At 42.7% G+C, this 20,750-nt stretch overlaps 1 protein-coding gene across 4 annotated transcripts in view; it reads right to left on the minus strand.

The window, feature by feature from the left end:
• Positions 1-1,040: 1,040 nt before the first annotated feature.
• The window catches only part of NUBPL (NUBP iron-sulfur cluster assembly factor, mitochondrial), a 61,556-nt gene continuing 41,846 nt past the window's right edge, over positions 1,041-20,750 (minus strand). For all 4 annotated transcript variants that reach the window (XM_083741726.1, XM_083741727.1, XM_083741729.1 and 1 more), the window contains 4 exons: positions 18,137-18,222; positions 9,119-9,239; positions 4,961-5,043; positions 1,041-2,830 (listed from right to left, as the gene is read on the minus strand). In XM_083741726.1, the coding sequence (XP_083597852.1) occupies positions 2,768-2,830; positions 4,961-5,043; positions 9,119-9,239; positions 18,137-18,222 (353 nt within the window). In that variant the 3' untranslated portion in view covers positions 1,041-2,767. The remainder of the gene's footprint in view (positions 2,831-4,960; positions 5,044-9,118; positions 9,240-18,136; positions 18,223-20,750) is intronic.

Here is a 20,750-nt window from a genome sequence, read left to right on the forward strand (position 1 = left end):
GACTTCAATGAGACTGAAGACAGTGCGTAAATCCATTCGAGGAGCGACAGGGATCTGTTCAACCTGGCGTTTCTCCATGCCAAAAGTGCAGCAGGTCATCTGAGAGATGTTGTTTGCAGCCTTGACAGCACACTCTGAGGAAGATCTACAGTCTCATCAACAGTTTTGCCCAAACCTGCAGGGCGTTTAGCCTTACTATCAACCTGACAAAGACTAGCTTCCTGGGTCAGAACATCGCCAGCACTCCAAGCATCAGCACTGGTGACCACACACTTAAAGTGCTAGACAATTTTGTCTACCTGGGCTCCACCATAACCAAAACTTCTCCTGAGCATTTTGGCAAAGGAGCTGTAGCAATGGCTCACCTCTCCAAAAGGGTATGGGAGAATGTGAGGCCAATGACCAATACCAAGATGAAGGTCTACCAGGCTTGCATGCTGAGCACACCACTTTATGGTAGTGAGACATGGGCAACTTACACCTGCCAGGAATGATGCCTCCCACATGCACTGCATCAGGAAGATTTGGGGCATCACATGCCAGGATGTGATGGCAACATTAACCCCACCATGTGGGAATCTCTTGCAGACAACTGCAGTGTCTGGAGACAATCAGGTTGTGTATCCATAGCAGCAACCAGAGAAGGAATGACCGCTGAGTGAAGAACAGAAAGAAGAAACGCCATGCTACACATGCATCAGCTGCAACAGAACATGTCTCTCTCATATCCGTCTCTACAGCCACAGCTGGTGCTGTAACTCTCCAATGGTTTGTCCTCACCCCGGAAAGCACAATCTTCCATTGTCTCCTGAGACAGATGAATGCCAAACAACTCTTACTAGTGTATTCCAAACAGAAGTGCACATGGCAACAATAGCATTTATACATGCATGCACAGGCTATTTTGATCCTGTTATGGATAAAAGATGCAAGGATTTATAAATCAGTATTGCTGATTTATATTTTTACTAAATTGCCGAAATTCCTTCTTTCTTGTTTACACACAACACATAAATTTGCAACACAAAAATAAAGAAACGTTTTATGGATGCTCTAGGAAACTTTTAATCATAGACTCAGTTTGCCAATGCTCAGTATAATAAACAAGAGGGAGAAGATGTGTGCCTTTGTCCTTCCAAGATGGAAACTTGAGAATGGTGCATCTGGATCCAGTCTCTCCAAAAGCCAATCAGTGCTATAAAAGTCATCGTAATCAAGCTCAGTATAAAGGAAGAATGGGAGGCACCTTGCCCCTACAATATGAACCACTAAATAACTTAGTGGTGCTGAGAGATGCACTCCTGGAATAAGGCCTCAGCACAATCTATCTCGCTTTCGCTCCCTTTGGAAAGCCTTGATAGAAAGCTTATTTCCCATTACCTATAGTATTATTACTATGTTTTATCTCAGATCCTGTGAATTCATAGGGAGACTGTATTTATTTGAATAGTATATGCTGGAAAACAAAATGGCAGGAATTCAGTCTAAACTCTGAAAATCAGACAGCTACCCACATAACCTTTTCCAGTAAAATTTTAGGCCTAACTTTTTGGACTAGCACAAGCTATCCCCAGATCTGCAAGGCAGGGGAAACAGATTTAGAGGGCATGCAGGGGGGTGAGAGCAGGGGAGGAGAATGTTCCACCACGAAGGATAAATTATTGTGCTGATGGAATGTTCACCTTAGCGCTATATTGAATGCAACCTGTTGTCTTGCTTATTCTGTGTATGATTCCATTGTATATTATCATTAGAACCTATACAACAGGAACAAATAGTAGCATGAACCAAAAAGATGTAGAATTGAATAGAGAGACACTAATACACCATTATGTACAAACATACTTTCAGTTTATGTAAGCCTAAATCCTAGATGCATTCATATTCAGTTCCCCCTCCCCCTGCTGTGACCGGCTCTATCAGCAGAAAATAATGATGCAAGACTTAAGGCAGTAGGAAATTCAGACAAAACCACGCAGTATGCACTGATAAAAAAAGGGCAATTAGATCTTTTTGTTTATAGATTCAGGGCTATTATTTCCTAGTGGGAAAATATTCATATATGCAATCATCGGTAATTAATTTTTATCACTTGTTTCCTCCTTTGGCAACCTGATCTCAGATGCATCTAATTTTAATGAAGAGCTTGTTGCTGATTTTGGGGTTTATTCAGGCTCAACAAGACAAAGGAAATGGAGCAATTTCCCCAGACAATTACAATAAGAAAATTATCTTATGATCAAACATAAGCTGATAAGACAATGCATAAAAAAGCCAGTTCTTGGGATTCTTAGTTAATTGTTTGACTGCTTATAAGTGAATCTTGGCTAATGATAACTCTTCAAAGCTGAGCATAATTATCTTACATTTCTAGTATCTTCATCTTTAATTCAGACACATGACAGAGAGAAACAAACTGACCACACATGCAGTGGTGCATTCTGGTGTTTGTCAGTGTACCTACACAAAGATGCTAAAATCTCTTTAAATATCTCTTCCTCTTTAATACCAGGCCTACTGAATGATGCACTAAAAATCTTGAGTTCCAAATGTGTGTTAGGTCTTTGGTGCTTTTTGCTGCTAAAGCATGATGAACGTTTGCTTCAAATGTTTGATATGACAATCACACTAAGTTGGTACTGATATTTAATTTTCCAAGACAAAATAAAAAATAAGGCATGTTCCATTATATATCATTTCTTCTGTCACATCCTATGCCACATTTCAAATGGTAGAGTTCTAGTCACAGAACCTCAAAAATATGGCTTTAAGTTGGAGAAACTGGCAGTCTTTTCACTATTTCAGCAGCAATCTTCAGATAGGCTTGGGCCTGTAAAAATATTTAAAAATGGCAATGTGTTTATCTCCTAGGTCAGAGTAAAACAGCATAAAATATTATATAAAACAGGCAACAAACTGGCTGTCTTCTGTCACCAGCAAACCAGCTCCCACCCCTTGGCTGAGCTGTTATGTAATGAAACATTTAGACACTTTCTAATTGTAAGAGAAAAAATGCGTCACCAATAGAATGTTGACAAATAATGCAGCTTCTGTGCCATGAATTTTCGGTTCGCCTGATGGGATGGGAGACCTTGCACTGGCAAGTACCCACTGAAACTCCTATATAGGATCATTAGCTATTGGGGGGGGGTAATTTGTGAGTTTTTCATAAGGTATTTCCCTTCTTGTTGCATCCTTCATCAGCAGGCAAGAAACGATCAAAACCACAACAAACCTGGATTCCACTTTTCATAAACTTAACATGTACACACGGTGAACTTTTTCTCCTACTCATATTCTTCCTAATGGGCTATTTATCTGATTATAAAGCTGGACTGAACTGTTTGTGCCATCATTTCTAAGCAACACAAGATGGATTGAAGTGAAACAAGAGAATTTTAATGGAGGGAAATGGAAAGGAGAAATTTACAGTTCTCATTTATCATTCTGAACTGTCTTCATATTAATAAACTATGTTCTCAGTTTAGAGATTTTTCTGTTCTTTTCGGTTTGAGGTTTCTAAATAGGATTTTCTATAGCTCATCTTTCTGCAAAGAAAGGTGTGCGTTTTCCTTAGCAAAGGAAAAAGTTGACAGCTTAACATTAACAATTTGCTGACCCATCAATTGGAGGCCAAAGGCCTGCTCTGTAGTGCAAAGAGAAATAAAACAGCCAAGAAATGGCAGAAATGCTATCAAGGTGTAACTACAGATGAACAGAGGACTGCAAAAGACCTTGGGGCCTCGACTTCAGAAATAAGGCATGAACTTTATCTTGCTTTAAAGCTTTACAGATTTATAAAGAGAGGTTCCTCTTCCTGGCCACTTCCTAAACTATGATTTCTGAAGACACTCCTGCACAAAAAGCACAAGGGACACATTCCAAAGGGACCATTCTGTGTGTGGGTAAGTAAAACCACATGCAGAGTCAAGACGTACATTGTAGTCTTCACCAATGCAGTTCCATGACCAATGATGCAAAGTATTTTAAAACTGAAAAGAATGCTATGCCAGTTGCAACAGTGAAACTACAAGGCATGGCAAGCTGCATGCCTGGGTCCCTTATGAGGATTGCACATGTATCTTTATCACCTAACACAGGAGGCAAACAGGTATCTCAGAGTTCCTAAGCACAGACAATATGACACAATAAATATCTTAATTTTCTATTTTAAAAGAATGCACAGGTAATATTACTTCCTTTATCATAAACTTGTGAAAAGTAACAACATTTTAATTATTTAATTTTTTGCATCTTGTTGGCTTTGTTATTAGACATTAGGATAGGAAGGCAGTGAGCAAATTCTTTTTGCCCCACTTTGGAATGTTTTGGGGGCATAAAATGGTAGCTGGACTGCACAGGGTGCTTATCATGTTACAAATATCTCCATTTTCTAATGGATATGTGCAGGTTTAATATTCCATTCATCATCAGATAGAACTGGGCCTTCGGCTATTCTATGAATAATTCTAATAATGTGAAAAGTGTTCTTCAAGGTCTATTTATTAAATCTTCTGAATTTTCCTTTTATTTCTTAGCATGGAAGGATCTTTCTGAGCACAATTCAAAGTGTTGGTGCTGACCTTTAAAGCCCTAAATGGCCTTGGCCCTGTATACCTGAATGAGTGTCTTCACCCCCATCATTCAGCCCGGACACTAAGATCCAGCGCCAAGGGCCTTCTGGTGGTTCCTTCACTGCAAGGTTACAGGGAACCAGGCAGAAGACCTTCTCGGTAGTGGTGCCAGCCCAGTGGAACGCCCTCCCATCAGATGTCAAGGAAATAAGCAACTATCTGACTTTTAGAATACATCTGAAGGTAGCCCTATTTAGGGACGTTTTTAATGTTTTATGTTTTATTGTGTTTTTAATATTCTGCTGGGAGCTGTGGCACATGCACTGTAATAAACAAAGCAAAAATGAACAAGACGAGATTTGTATGCAAACTGCATTAAAACTCACCACGTCACTCTGCGGCTGTGAGACCACAATGGGCTTGCCAGCATCAGATGTTTCCCTTATGTGGACATGTAGAGGAATGTCACCTGTATGAAGACCATAAATTGACGTTTAAGCTCAATATTTTATACATGCCCTAAATTCAACTAGCACTGCTGTTACTCATATTTCAGTGCAGTAAGTAGCAACACTTGAATGAAAATCAGCTGAAATACACGCACTACCAAAGTCATTCAAACTATTTGTTAAAGAAACATTATTCATTTTTTAAAATTATTATTGCTAGATAGAACCCTGCCTTACAGTAATCTACGGAAATTGAGTCTTTTTCCTTTTTGTCTGCTGCAATTACCCAATGGGAACAAAAATTCATAGACGATGACCTATTTAGGGTGACAAAAGAAAGCATGTCGGACTTCCATGCACCACTGGGCATTCTGTTTTCTTTCTAGTCTCCACTCTGGTCTGGAACCGAAAACTGGCTTTGAATTCATTTGTGCTGCAGTGCAGAATTCCGTGGCCCTGCTATACCAAAACTCAAGCTAAAAGACCAGCTGAATGCATGCAGTGCCTAGCGCTCACAGAGCAGGTCCGCAGTAAAATTTCCCAGCTTCCAGCTAGTACACGCCCCACGTTATTCCTTCAGTACTGCAGATCATTCCCTGCTGATTTCCACAACTGTAACATCCTAATCAATATTCAAATACAGGCTTAAATATTTAATTGCCAAAATGAAAGGAAGTGTTATTGTTATTAGGGAACCACTGATTTAATTAAGTGCTTGTTACATATTCAATTAATTTCCCTTCCAACAGTTAACAACTGCGTATTGTGCTTTTCTAATCAGCAGGGGACCGCCATGGAAATAAAGAAAAATGGCACAATAACACACAGGATGGTCCCATCCTTTAAAAACAAAAATCTCTTGTGGAAAATTAAACTTTTTCAGATTCCAACAATGACAATTATTACGCAACAGCTGAATATAAATCAAATCTATATATAAAATGGTAAGAATAGCTGTACAGAAAGCAATTTTAAGGGAGAAATCTGATGCTCCCTGCAAGGGTGACTGAGGAGCTAAATGATGCTGTGGACTGCCCTCTCCACAGGTGCAGAGGCCCACGGGTAAAGAGACTTCCTTGGTACTGGGGCAGAAAGCTACACTGCCATTATTCTATAGCTGATGGTGCATTTGCCACAGCGAATGCAGCGTCCTAGGCCGGAGCCACAACTCTGCCATCCATGAGACAAAAGCCCCTGTTTGTCCCCTTGCTGTGATGAAAGGTTGGGCCTGGGGATCCAGCAGCTCAGTCCAAGTTCTCAAAAGTCAGTCACCCACGATTCTGCAGTGATTCCATCCCTTTCTCAGAAGTATTGGATACCCTGTTTGTTACATGAAGTTTGTTACAAATATTGGGCTTGGGCCTTAAATGAAAACAAGTTAAGGTAACCTGTGAAGGATAACCAATATTGATACCTGATGTTTAAAATTTAGAAAACACACAGCAGAAGCTGGATAAAATATTCTTGATGTTGAAAGTTCATTCCTACATATCTATAAATTGTTGTCTGTTGTTTTACACTTTTCCAGGGGTTACTAACCATTATTTGGCCAAAGGACTGCATTCATCCTTGGCTACGCCACTGAGGTGGGGGGCTTATCAGTCATCTCACACGCCCACTTGCACAGTCCTCTCCTCAACTTATATGTGTATATCGACTGAGGAGAAGTGGTTATTATCCTTTGCTTGCTTGTAAAAGGATCAAACTGATGACGGAGAAGATGCAATTTAGATCCTTATCAAGGTGCTGGGCTGGTGGAGAAATTTAAACCTCTCTGTCCCAATGCCATTCTTGCTTTATTTTTTTTTTACCTTTTGCTACTGATGTCAAAATCAGTGGTCTTGGGGAGCCAGAAGCATTAGATTGGGGACCCCCCATACACAAATCTCCTCTAGGGGATTGGGGGAACCCCAGAAGGTATTTACAGAGTGGAATCCTGTTGTGCAAGCAGAAACCAAGCCTTATGTGGAATGGTTGAGGGAGCTGGGTATGTTTAGCCTGGAAAAGAGGAGACTGAGAGGAGATATGATAGCCACCTTCAAATATCTGAAGGGCTGTCACATAGGAGATGGAGCAAGCTTGTCTTCTCCTGCTCTAGAGGGTTTGACTTGAACCAATGGATTCAAGTTACAAGAAAGGAGATTCTGACTAAACATCAGGAAGAACTTTCTGACAGTAAGAGCTCTTCGACGGTGGAACGGTCTCCCTTGGGGGGTTGTGGACTCTCCTTCCTTGGATGTTTTTAAACAGAGGTTGTATGGCCATCTGTCATGGATGTTTTAGTTGTGATTCCTGCATTGCAGGCGGTTGGGCTAGATGACTCTTGAGGTCCATTCCAACTCTATAATTCAATGATTCAAAACCCTCGCACTGATGGAACATGCTGATCAGTGTTACTTTGGATGCAATCGTGTTTCATGACTCTCTGGCGTATCTGATGCAGATAACTGTACACTAATTATGTGCTCCAATATATAGGTGCACGTCAGAAGGACCATGAATCAACTCTAATTGCAGGAAGTTTTGCCATGGGAGGCTTTTTACCAGTGGTCAGTACCAGTGACAGCTGAAACAAGATCCCAGACTCCAATCCTCATTACGCTTCCAGCAGACAGCCAAGCTAACCCAACTGTGTACTTTTAATTATGGATTTCCTTGCTCTGCTAGGTCTCTGTCAGCCCCTAATGCTTCTATGACAATTTTTTTTTTTATGAAGTTCACTTCCTGGTTCTAAATGGATAATCTGTATGAACTGATATAATTACAGCACGGTGTGAAAATATAAATCATTAGCAGGCACAATTATCTCATTTACCAGCTTAATTGAGGTATGCCACATTTTACATTTCATTACCAGCTTATACCTGAAACATTGCAGGCTTCAACACAGAAGAATGATTTTCATTGGGGACTGTTAATTATTTTCAGCGTGGAGGGCCAGATTCTCCTGGTCAAATTGCCCTCGTGGCTGCTCTGCTCAGCCATAACTGCGTTGCTATCCTATGAGCTGAGAGAGCTACAGTCTGAAGGGGCTCCAGAGCAAAGCAAGGTGTCAAAAGAAAGCAGTAGGTTGGGGGAAAGGGGCCATGGCAGGCAGAGCTACAGACCCTGGTTAAAGACGGAGAGGGAGCTGTGAGGTGAGAGGAGGCTGTGGACAGAGGATATATGGGGAAAGGGGTGTTTGTGGTGGTAGGAGTTTTTGAGAAAGAAGCCAAGCTGTGGGAAGAAAAATGTGTAGCTCCTCTTGCTAATGACACACCTGAGGTTGAAATATGAAGGCTGCAGCCAGAGGTTAAGACAACAGAAGCTGTTGCATTTGCATCCTGACCATCAGAAAGCCATCAGAAACCACAAGATGGGCAGCAACAGGTAATGGCCTCAAATGACAAAGTTCATCTAGGGAAGGTGCAACTTAGAGCCTTGATTGGACAGTATGGTAGAATAAGGGCAGGTAGGGTTAAACCAACCCACTCTTACCTAAAGTTTGCCTGTAAATCTGTTGGTCTGACTAAATCTCTTTGTTGTGGACCCCCGCCCCTCAGTCCTATCTTCCTGCATCTATAACTCATCCTCAATTAGGGTGAGGGATATGGAGCCATATGAACTGTTCCCTACAAATCCAACCATGGGGAGCCACCCTCACAAGAAACCTGGCTGGGGAAGGTCTGTTCCACCCCAGCTGAAGAACTTGGGAGACCTGCTTCTCATCCAGCTGATAAGCCATCTTCTTTCAGGAAACAGAAGATCACTACAACAACCTTCTTTCTCTCCCTTGCTCCCTCTTTTAAAGAGTCAGATGCTTTCTGAACACAATTTCATCAGAAAAAAGGTTCCTATGATGTGGTACATCCAAGTCCAATCATATTAACACTGTACTTGGAAACATGTATGATGTGAATCAGTGGATGTGGAGGATGAAGGCCAAATAATTCATATTATGCATTTCCTTCTATATAACACAGTAGTCCTGAACACACTGCCAGAAGTTGAGTGCCTGAAGTCCATTTATTTCAAAAGGATTAAACAGCAATCAAATAATTCTGGATTTAATTCTACTTCTTTCTTATTTAATACTTTCAATCACCACATTCTTACCTAATACATCCAGACCAAGATCACAGGCTAGATTCCTCACACCATCAGTTCCAAAAATGTGGGTTTCGTGTTTGCATTTTGGGCACCGGAAAAGGCTCATGTTTTGAACAAGCCCCAGGACCTTGCAAATAGAAAAACTCAGAAAGGTTAGAAAGAGGCTAAATAAAAAATAGAAAAGGTTAGTTTCTTCCAACTAGCCAACCTTACAGAAATAAATCCAGACACTTACCAATTACTCATAAAAGAAAAGCTGTGCCCCCACTCTAGACAGTAGGGAAATTATTCTCATGTCTACATTTCACAATTTTGACATCATGAATAGGATAATGAAGCATGCTATAAAATATGTTGTGCAGGATTACTCTAACGAGCCCTGTCAGCAGAAGCCCTATGCAATGACTTCCACTTGTGAACCAGGGATTTCCTCCCCCTCCTCTCTCCCCAAACTCCCCATTCCACCCCCACTGGCTTGGGGGGGGGAGGGGACTGGGGAAACACCCAGGGGTAGCACTGGTGCCATCTCTGGGGGACCTGGGTGCCTTGGCACCACCCACAAAATTTCCACTGGGGGTGCCCCACTGTCACGTCGCACACATGCGGGCTGCTTGGCTGCCACTGCTCAGTGCCTTACCTCTGCCAGCTCTCTGGCGCCACTGCAATGGCAGTGGTGGCAGAGCAATGCGCACACCGCTGGGCACCCACAATCTGGTGCCCAAATCAGCGCTTCTGGAGGGCTGTGTGCAGGGGAAGAAGACACGGGATTGTTCCATTTGGCAGGCTGTTTATGTAGACAGAAGAACTGTCATAGCGCAACACGAAATTCCATCCATTACAATTGACTGACTGACCGAACCCAAAGGGTGCTCATCAATGGTTCCTCTTCATCCTGGAGAAGAGTGACTAGTGGGGTGCCACAGGGTTCTGTCTTGGGCCCGGTCTTATTCAACATCTTTATCAACGACTTGGATGATGGACTCAAGGGAATCCTGATCAAATTTGCAGGTTGACACCAAACTGGGAGGGGTGGCTAACACCCCAGAGGACAGGATCACACTTCAAAACAACCTTGACAGATTAGAGAACTGGGCCAAAACAAACAAGATGAATTTTAACAGGGAGAAATGTAAAGTATTGCACTTGGGCAAAAAAAATGAGAGGCACAGATACAAGATGGGTGACACCTGGCTTGAGAGCAGTGCATGTGAAAAGGATCTAGGAGTCTTGGTTGACCACAAACTTGACATGAGCCAACAGTGTGACGCGGCAGCTAAAAAAGCCAATGCAATTCTGGGCTGCATCAATAGGAGTATAGCATCTAGATCAAGGGAAGTAATAGTGCCACTGTATTCTGCTCTGGTCAGACCTCACCTGGAGTACTGTGTCCAGTTCTGGACACCACAGTTCCAGTTCTGTGTCCACAGTTCTGGGCACCACAGTTCCAGTTCTGTGTCCAGTTCTGGGCACCACAGTTCAAGAAGGACACTGACAAACTGGAACATGTCCAGAGGAGGGCAACCAAAATGGTCAAAGGCCTGGAAACGAGGGGGAGGAATGACTAAGAGAGCTGGGCATGTTTAGCCTGGAGAAGAGGAGGTTAAGGGGTGATATGACAGCCATGTTCAAATATATAAAAGGATGTCACATAGAGGAGGGAGAAAGGTTGTTTTCTGCTGCTCCAGAGAAGCGGACACGGAGCAATGGATCCAAACTACAAGAAAGAAGATTCCACCTAAACATTAGGAAGAACTTCCTGACAGTAAGAGCTGTTCGACAGTGGAATTTGCTGCCAAGGAGTGTGGTAGAGTCTCCTTCTTTGGAGGTCTTTAAGCAGAGGCTTGACAACCATATGTCAGGAGTGCTCTGATGGTGTTTCCTGCTTGGCAGGAGGTTGGACTCGATGGCCCTTGTGGTCTCTTCCAACTCTATGATTCTATGAATCTATGATTCAATTATGTTTTTTTACCCACCATTCTCTGAGCAGTAAGAAGATCCCAGGCAGGATCAGTTACTTTGGGAAGATTATAGTTCTGATGAACAATTCACAGGTTGAGCAAGCAGAAAGAAAATCGGTAACCATCATCCATTTCAAATCACTGCCCACTCAAAAGGAGCAATTGCCATGGACCTTCTGGCGGTTCCCTCCCTGCAAGAAGCCAAGTTACAGGGAACCAGGCAGAGGGCCTTCTAGGTAGTGGCGCCCGCCCTGTGGAATGCCCTCCCATCAGATTTCAAAGAGATAAACAACTACCTAATGTTCAGAAGACATCTGAAGGTAGCCCTGTTTAGGGAAGTTTTTAATGACTGATGTTTTAATGTATTTTAATCTCTGTTGGAAGCCGCCCAGAGTGGCTGGGGAAACCCAGCCAGAAGGGTGGGGTACAAATAATTTATTATTATTATTATTATTATTATTATTATTATTAGAGCTTCAAGCTCTGGCGAGTCAGAGCTACTTTTTCTGAAATTCAAAACTGCCAACTTTCTAAGTCTCTCAGCTCCCTCATGGCAAGCAAATGAGCTTAAAACCTCTGCAAAAAATGGTGTGAGCTGAACAAACAGTGCAATTCTAAGCATGTACACTCAGAAGTACATCCCACTTTGTGCAATGAGACTTATTCTCAAGTAGGTATGTTGAGAGCAACAGGCTAAATAAATAAGGCGATCTGCTGCCTTGACTGACAATTGAATGTGAACTCATTGTTTGTAGCCAAATTATTCCAAAGCTAAAGGAAAACAGTGAACATTCTCTGTAATATTATCTATGCCCTTAAAGCATCAGTTTCATTGGACCACTTACAAGGGGAGATGGGGAGAAGGGAGGAAAGAACTATGATTTTCTATTCACTCTAAAGAAGAGAAACATATTTAAAAATCAAACAACAGAAATAATGACATCTGGCATGATGTGACAAATTACTGAAGGAAAACCTAATGCACTTATATTAGATGTCGCTTTAAAAGCTAAATGAACTGAGTTAACTTAGAAAACCTGTCAGGAAAGTTAGCAAGGCTGTATGTAACATCAATTCTTTCTTTTTTAATGAGGACAGGGGGGGGAGACTAATTATATTTTATTCATCACTCAAACCACATTCTGCACACTAGAGTTTCTCTCCCCTTTGCCCAAGCCTAGAAAAACATTAGAATCGCCTCTCTTACTTGCGGTATTAAGCCTATTTATTATCAACAGATTTGAACTCAGTGTTTCAAATTATATTTCTGAGGCTAACTTAAGAGTTTGGTGTAATATAAACCTAGCACATGTGTGCTATGCTTGCTAAATTCAAATACAGCTGTGCCTCGGAAGTTAAACAGAACCCGTTCCGGATGTCCATTCAACTTCCGAAACATTTGGAAACCAAAGAATGGCTTCTGATTGGAAGCTGTGGAAGCCCCGTCAGACGTTTGGTTTCCAAAAGAACATTCAAAGACCGGAACACTCACTTCCGGTTTTTGATTGTTCGGGACTGCCAAGATCATTCAACTCCCAAGGCATTCGGGAGCTGAGATATGACTGTATGAGGAATCCCCAAAAGTACATATGGCAATGAACCCCCTCCCAAAAGAAAACTCACCAAGCCCAATTATGGATACCTATTAAACTGGGTTGATTTTTGCATAAAGGACATTTGGATGTGCATACTATTCAGGGGGTGCGCAGACGTAATACTGGAAGTTCACTAGGACAGAAGCCAGAATTCAAAAGAACTTACTGAAAGGCAATCTAGGGGTGCACATATGTATCTCTCATCTTCTGGAATGTTGCCTTTTGCAAACACTCATAAACCACAGGGTGGTGTCTAAGATCAAAAGTTGGGAATTCCCAGAGTGGTAATGGCTGGAGGAAGCAATACTGTCACTCAGTGGGTTCACGGAGGGATAAAATTCTGGGTAACACCAACAGAGCATCAAAGCCTGGAAGTAGCAGCCATTTTGTAGTGTTAAGTAAAAGCATAAGAGTTGAGGTGAAACTAACAATGGATTGGAAACAACACAGCAATTTCATCTCTACAGCGAAGGGGCTTCTCGGCCTGGCTATAAGATGAGAGGAGGAAGCTGACCTTTGTCACCACTGTTTTCCATAGCTTCTGCCTCTCCCTGTACCAATTCAGTGTGTCTTAGCGCATAACAATTGAGGAAAAAGTACAACAAACATTATGTCTCTTCTCCTCTCATATCTAATAGTAATACTTGGAGGCACAGTATAAATATTTAAAACACATATAGCCAAACTGTAAAACAAATGCAGACAAAATAACTGACTTTGGTATGCAGCACAATATTAGGGCTGCAATTCTATGCGGCAGTATGCATGAGCTGGGAAGAGGTGTGTGCATATCCAGAGGTGTTTTTGACAGTTTATGTTGCACTGGGCTGAATGAGCAAGCCACCTTTCCATTGAAACCTAGCGTTCACATTCAAGGCAACTGGCTGCCGTAAAAACTGTCAAACACACCTCTGTCCATACAGACACTCACCTCCCCTGCCAGCATATAGGTTGACTACGGCTGCAGTCTGCGGTCGCAGTTATGAGCATGGTTTGGCTCTTGTAATACAGCTATGAACCAGGCTCATTTGATCTTAATTTCTATGGTCTGGCCAACATCCATTTTTAAAGAGGCCCTAATTAGAAGTCAACACAGCAGTCTGTTCTTTTGTATAGTCTGTGTCTGTCACATATACAGCAGAACATCCCTCCTCCCTTTTTCCATCTGGCACTCAGTCAGCCCTAACCATCCCGTAAATGCTCTAGATCATGGTTTGCCAACCTTTGTGGGCCCCATGGGCACATTTGAAAACCATATGGGCACAACATGCCTGCCACAAAGCTCCCCTCCCCAGCTGTAAACCCATCCACCCTGAAATCACCCTGCACCATGATTATGGTGAAAGAAGTATTCTGTTGACAACAGAAGGTTTACTTCAAATATAATTTCACCAGGAAGATGGGACCCAAGGGCATCAGGACCTGCGTTCATGGAAGACAATCTTACTTGGCCATGAGTGATCACCAAGAGAGAGAGAGCTACACTTCAGATATCCTGTCTGAATATCATAATTGCAGGAAATCAGCTCAGCCGCACTAAGAAGCCGAGTAGTTGTGGAACAATCTTCTTGCCTTTAGGAGCAGCTATGAAACCCATCTGTTTAGGAAGTCTTTTGTGAGCTGAAGGTGTCTTGATGACTGCTGCTGTATTCCCCCCCCCCCCATGTTTACTTTTTATCTCTGAAATATTGTGTGACTTGCCTTGAGCACAGGAGAGGTGGAAAATAACTATTTCAAATAACCCAGCCCTGAAAAATTATCTGTAGTTTTGCCCAGCTACTTGTTTAGGCAGGCTTTTCAGTTATTAGACAGTTTGATGAGCTTTGAGCATGCAGCATGTTCCAAGCAACGCCAGGGGCAGTCCGGAGAAACATGCTAGCTCTGCCCACCTCCACTTGTCGTTCCTGTCACCCTCAGTTCACGGGTGCAAAGCAGGGAGCTGCCTATATCTGTGAAGGCACCCCAAACGCAGCAGAATCTTAGAAAATCAGGGTTCCAAAATGTGCAGAGCGTCTCCACAGATACAGAAGGCTCACTGCTTCACGCAGTCACCTTCCTTGCACAAGTTGAGGGGAATGGGGGGGGGGGGCAAAGCTAGCATGCTCATGCATTGGATAATTGAAGCTGAAGGGAGCTTATTTGACTGCATTTTCACCTGTGGCATTAAAGTGTGGTGTTTTGGTTTTGCCATCATATGAGGTTCAGGCAGAGCATACAGTGTCATACCAAACACGGACAGGAAGTACAGTTGCAACGTATCATATACACAAGGGTTTGTTCCACGGGTTGCACGTATAACCAAAATTACTTTTTCCTTGGTTAGCAGGTGGGAGCTTGCCTTGTGTCTCCACTGCCTTCCCTCTCCCCAACCAGCAGAAGGGAGGAGGAGGAGGCAGGCAGGCAGGCAGAGGATGACGAAAGCAGAAGGGAGGAGCAGAGGGAGACAGAGGCAGAAGAAAAGGGCTGGAATGGATCTGAAATGGAGCTGGTTATGTATATATGCTGCTGAAGCAAGCATAAGATGCAACTCAACTGCATCAAAGATAATATTATACTGATGCTAAATATCAAATGCCCAATGAGATATTTCAGCTCTGATTCCATATCAGATACTTAGTACATTCTCAGTATAAGCTACTCCAGTTTCAAGAGAAGTCAAGTGAACTCCTTGGGCATAGCTCTAATTGAACCAGCACCACAGTTGCCAGAGTTTATTTTTTAAAAAAGAGGAAACTATTTACAGAGATGATTGATACTATTTTTAATTAAGCTTAAGGTTACATCACGTGAAGAATAGTTCTTAAAGCTAGGCAATAGTGTGGGTTATCTATATTTTGTCATTAGGGATGTGCCAAATGTTCACATAGGTAAAAATGTTCTTTTCAAGACCACCCCAATTCCCACCCACCCCAAATTCCTTGTTATGATCTGCTCAATCTGCTACTACTTCCAGCTCCTTCTTCTTCCTGGAAGGCCAGTGGTAGGAGCTGCCAAAGTGGGCGCTGCCAACCCAAACTCACTGCCACTTGCACCCAGACACTCGTACTCTTGACACACAAAGGCCACCTCCCCATTGTCCCTTTCCCGCTGGAGAGCTCTAATGGTGAGGGCATGGTGGGTTTAAAGAAAGCCTTTTGAAGTCCCCCCCACCAACTCCATGGGCAGCACTCCCAGAGCAGGGGGGGAACCTAAAAACTGTTCCTTCTTGCCTAGAACTACTCAACCCACGCCTCCGCCCTCCTCGGTTGTGGCAAATTGGAACAGAACAAGGTACCTTGGTTCCTTTTTGCATTGCAACCATAACAAGACTGAGCATTCCAGAAGCAGGTAGGAGCACTCCAATCTGCTCCGATGTTCCCTGGGGTGGCAATTGTTCTGTGCAGGTTTTCCCACTGCCAGTACACTGGATCTGGTGGGAAAGATCTGGCTCAGGGCTACAGGTCTGCCACTCCTATGGAATACAGCGCCATGGCACTATACAGCTATATTTGGCTCTTTGATGCTATCATAGAAGGCAAACATTGTAAGAATGAGGGCAATACTTCCTGTGCCAGCAAACGTGTTTGAACCCTTTCATATAAAATTCTGGAGGTCACCAGGGGTGTGGATAAAGTTTTTTGACACTGCTAAACATATTCACAGAAAAGCAGTGCACTTCAGCTCTGTCCTATTTATAATTTGTTTATCTGTCTTGAAACGCTTTCATCTTTAAATGAAACAGGTCTACAAAACAAAAAAACCAAAACAAAAAAAAAACCAGCAGTGTGGAAATGGCTGAAACTGACTTGTTATATAGTATGTATACCAGTGATGTCCCGATAACTTTCAGCCCGTGCTATTTTATAATGAGACTTTTGTTCTGTTCTCAGGAACATCCTGCCCCAGATACCAAATTCTATGAGTAATTCTGTAAGGAACTGCAGAAGATAAACAGCCTTTTTATGGGTTTTTGTCTAAGCTGTGTCTTGATTAAGTACTAGCTGTACAAGTATAACACACTGTGAAATAACACATACCTCCTTTGATTTATTATTTACTTCTCCATATTTCATTGTGCTTTAAAGTATTATCATGTTTAACCATTAGCTTCATACTTAACCATCAGTGGTTCTTCCAATGAATATTACTGTCTCTCAGATTTTCTTATGTTTCAAATCAAAAGATGGGTTTGGTGGCAGTAAGAGGAGAAACGTGTGATAGAAACCCTCACCAACTCTGAAGACCAGAGACTATATCTGAGAATGGTGTCTCTCAAAAAAATATTTTCCCCTACCCATCTTTGCTGTCCTCCCCCATTGTCTGGGGTGGGGGGAAGCTTTTGATTTGTTTGCTTATGAAGCCCTGTAAAGTAACAATGTCGCTCTCAAGATCTGCATCAACTAGGACGCTTTACAGTCCTTCATTTTCAACTCCCCTTATTTGTTGCACAATGGCTTATGGCAGGTCTTGGAAGTGCCAGACCTAGGAGGTCCATGAGTTTGTATTCATCCTTTTTAGCCATGCAGCTAAAAGTTTAAATACTCTGTATGGGAAAACTCATTCGTTCAAACTTCTCAAATATACCTAAATAAGGGAAAACTGCACGTGTGTTATGTAGGAGTATAGCTGGCAACTTTCAGGTTAATTTGTACTGTAGTATATTTAGGATTACAAAAGCTGTGTTTTAGTATAGCAAAGCAGTACACCCACAATTCACTTCTGAAATAATTTTGCTATCAGCCTCAGAGCTCATCTGTTATTTATAGCATACAGGCAAGTTTCTTCCCCTCAAAAAAGTATCAACAACTAGAGCATATGAAAAACATAAATTTCTTAGAGAACAGGTACTATCACCTTCTGTACTATTAAGATACTATTATCTAAATGGCCACTACAGTGGTACCTCGGGTTAAGAACTTAATTCGTTCTGGAGGTCCGTTCTTAACCTGAAACTGTTCTTAACCTGAGGTACCACTTTAGCTATAATGGGGCCTCCCACTGCCGCCACACGATTTCTGTTCTCATCCTGAAGTAAAGTTCTTAACCCGAGGTGCTGTTTCCGAGTTAGCAGAGTCTGTAACCTAAAGCGCCTGTAACCTAAAGTGTCTGTAACCCAAGGTACCACTGTATTGTTCAAATTGATTTTACCTATAAACAAAATTATGACTTTCTTCGGTATATTTATACTGAAATCAGACCACCCACCCACTGCAGCTGGCAGTTTTTCCCAGACCCACGAGGGATCGAACTGGATACCTTTGGCATGCAAACCATGCACTCTACCCACTAAGCCCCAGGTGTTCCCTTAAGACTGAATTGCAGGCAAATAATAATAATCACCATCCCTTGGTTACAAGTTGACAGGGCCTCCAGGGACCAGATGGGAAAAAAATGCGTTGGTAACCAGTCTGGCCCCCTGGACCACATATGCCCCTCTTAAAACATACCCATTATTTAGAGGGATCAAACAACTTGCATTTGTAAAAGCTCACCGGCACATTCACTTTTTTGAACATCTCCGTTCCTTTGCGTGCATCCAGTAAAGCGATATCCTGAGGAGTGGACACCATCACAGCCCCTAGGGAAAGGAAATATATGCCATTGTTACAGCCAATATTGTCAAGAATGCTAGCATTGAGCTTAATCAGGCTGTTTCGTTCCACAGAACACTGCCATGCGCAAACACATATCGAACTCTATTAAAGATTAATGGTGGCTTTGCTTGAGCAGAAAGTTCATGCAAACTGGGGAACCAGATATTCTGCAGCTCTCTATGTCATTTCCCCTCCTGATCAAAGGCGTCTCCCAACCCTTTGGAAAAGTTTTCATGGGTGGGAGGGAATCAGTGAAAATATGGTGCCTCAACTTACGCAAGTGAAAGCACTTTCTACTATGGCAAAGCAGCCACTGAAAACAATGCCTTGAAATTACGACTTTGCCTCCATTAACTCAATTGCTTTCTTTTCACATGGTTAGTACTGTAGTTAAAGTCCACAAGTTACTACAGGCATTTCAGGCAACTTCCAATTCTGGAACCTGCCTACACCTAACCAAACATATAAAAACCCACCATTATAGTTGAGATAAACATGATTTGCTACTTAGCAATTACTCCTTCCCTCCCACTCCCTAACAGTTCCCAACACATTTATTCATTCATTCATAGTAAAATATTCATAAATCAAATATGTGACAATCTCATTGAGGAACAGGATTCAAATTCTTCCCCCTTAAGCAGTATTGCCTCTGCAGGATTAATAGGATTGATAAGTATGAAATTATTTTGATCATTAAAATCAGTAAATGCGACTGAAATTCACTTGAGAAACAGCTCTGCTTAAGCAGAATGTATAATTTTTACCTAATCACTTTTCAGAGATGAACTACTTTAAGGATGATTGAATGAACAAGATGTTGCCTGGATTATGCTTCTTTTGACATGTACTGACGCTGGCTCACATTTTCTCAACGCTCTTGTATGTAGAAATTCATTGCTCTGCCTTCAACATTATTCAATAAAAACCAACTTATGGCTAGTGTTATTTATACAGCCCTCCGCAAATAGCAAAAAGCCAGTTTACTGAAAACAGTTCGATTCTTATAAGGCAAACAGAAAGAGACATCTAAGCTTACTTTAAAAGCTCTGCAATGCAGGATTCCTTCTGGCTATATCTAAATTGCCTTTTTGCAAACCAAGCCAGGCAGCTTCTGGTGTGATGTGGTCTCTCCACAATAGTCTAGAGTATAATCAGTAATTTATCTTAATTCTTCTTTTTTAGAGTAATTATATACATTTTTTCAACAAGGTGTATAGGGAGTTGGGGGCCTTGGCAGGCTGAGCATGCTAGGTTGTGCATGGCTGCTACTTGGGGACCACAGATATATCTCATACTGAACACCTAGCTGCTACCCAGTGTTTGTATATGAATTGGAAACATTTACTGTTGTTTGCCAATTCACTTAAAAGCATTGTTTCCAACTCCACTTCACCAGGTGATTGCAAAACATGGTTCTTCACTTCGGACATCATTATTTGCAAAACTTTTATCACCCCCTTCATCACTGAGCAAATCTCAGACCAGGTCACAACAATAAAATACAACCTGTATGTTCAATATTTGCTACTCAAGATCCCTTTCCCCATCACTCCTCCCACCCTCAAATCAAACTGCTCTTTAAATTCCAGAGCCAAAATAATTGAAGATTTAAAGAGAAAATAGGAGATGCTTAATGTATGGCTAATTTTTCAACTCATGGGAGTTAAGACCTTTTCTGATGGAGGGAGGCGGGCAGGCATTCTGAAAGGACAACACAGAGGGAAGAGACAAACTGTGAAATGGCTTCACCACTCTGGATCCCTTTAGACGCCACCTAAAGTTAAGAAATTGTTACTGCCATTCAAAAAGCCTCTTGGCGCTTTTCATCTTTAATCACAACTAAGGCTGCAAGGAATATACCCCACTGAATTCTACAGCACTTACTTCTGAGCAGCGGCGTAGCGTGGGTTATCAGCACCCGGGGCAAGGCAAGTAATTTGCGCCCCCTAACCCGGGGCAAGGCAAGTAATTTGCGCCCCCTAACCTGGGGCAAGGCAAGTAATTTGCGCCCCCTAACCTGGGGCAAGGCAAGTACAGTAATTTACTCTCCCAAGCAGCAGCAGCGAGGCTTCTCTTTCCCCGCGCTCTCCCGGAGCTGCCTCTTTTCTTTCCTTTTTTCTCTTTCTCCAAGGCTTTTCGCTTTCTCTCCTTAATTGATTCCCCCTCCACACCGCGGCGTTTCCTGGCTGCTCCCCACCCCCTTCTCCTCTCTCTCCTCCTCGCTCTGCTTGCCTTGCCCTGCCCTGCCTGAGGGCGCCCTGAGGAGACTCCGCTCTCCCTTTTGACCAGGCGAGGTGGAAAAAAGGGGGGAAAGTCTCTTCCCACCCCCTCGCCAGACTCCCGGCTCCGCTCGGCTCGGCTCACTACCCAGGCGGCCAGTGGAGAGAGAGCAGCAATTACCATAAAGTTCCTCTCCCTCCGCTTCGCCAAGCTGTCAAAGCCCGGCAGCAGCGGCAACGGCAGCAGCAGGCGCAGCCAGACCCCCGCCAGCCAGCCCGCCCGCCCGGCT

This window comes from Podarcis gaigeae (assembly GCF_964106915.1).
Source record: "Podarcis gaigeae genome assembly, chromosome: 1".
Taxonomy (NCBI): Eukaryota; Metazoa; Chordata; class Lepidosauria; order Squamata; family Lacertidae; genus Podarcis; species Podarcis gaigeae.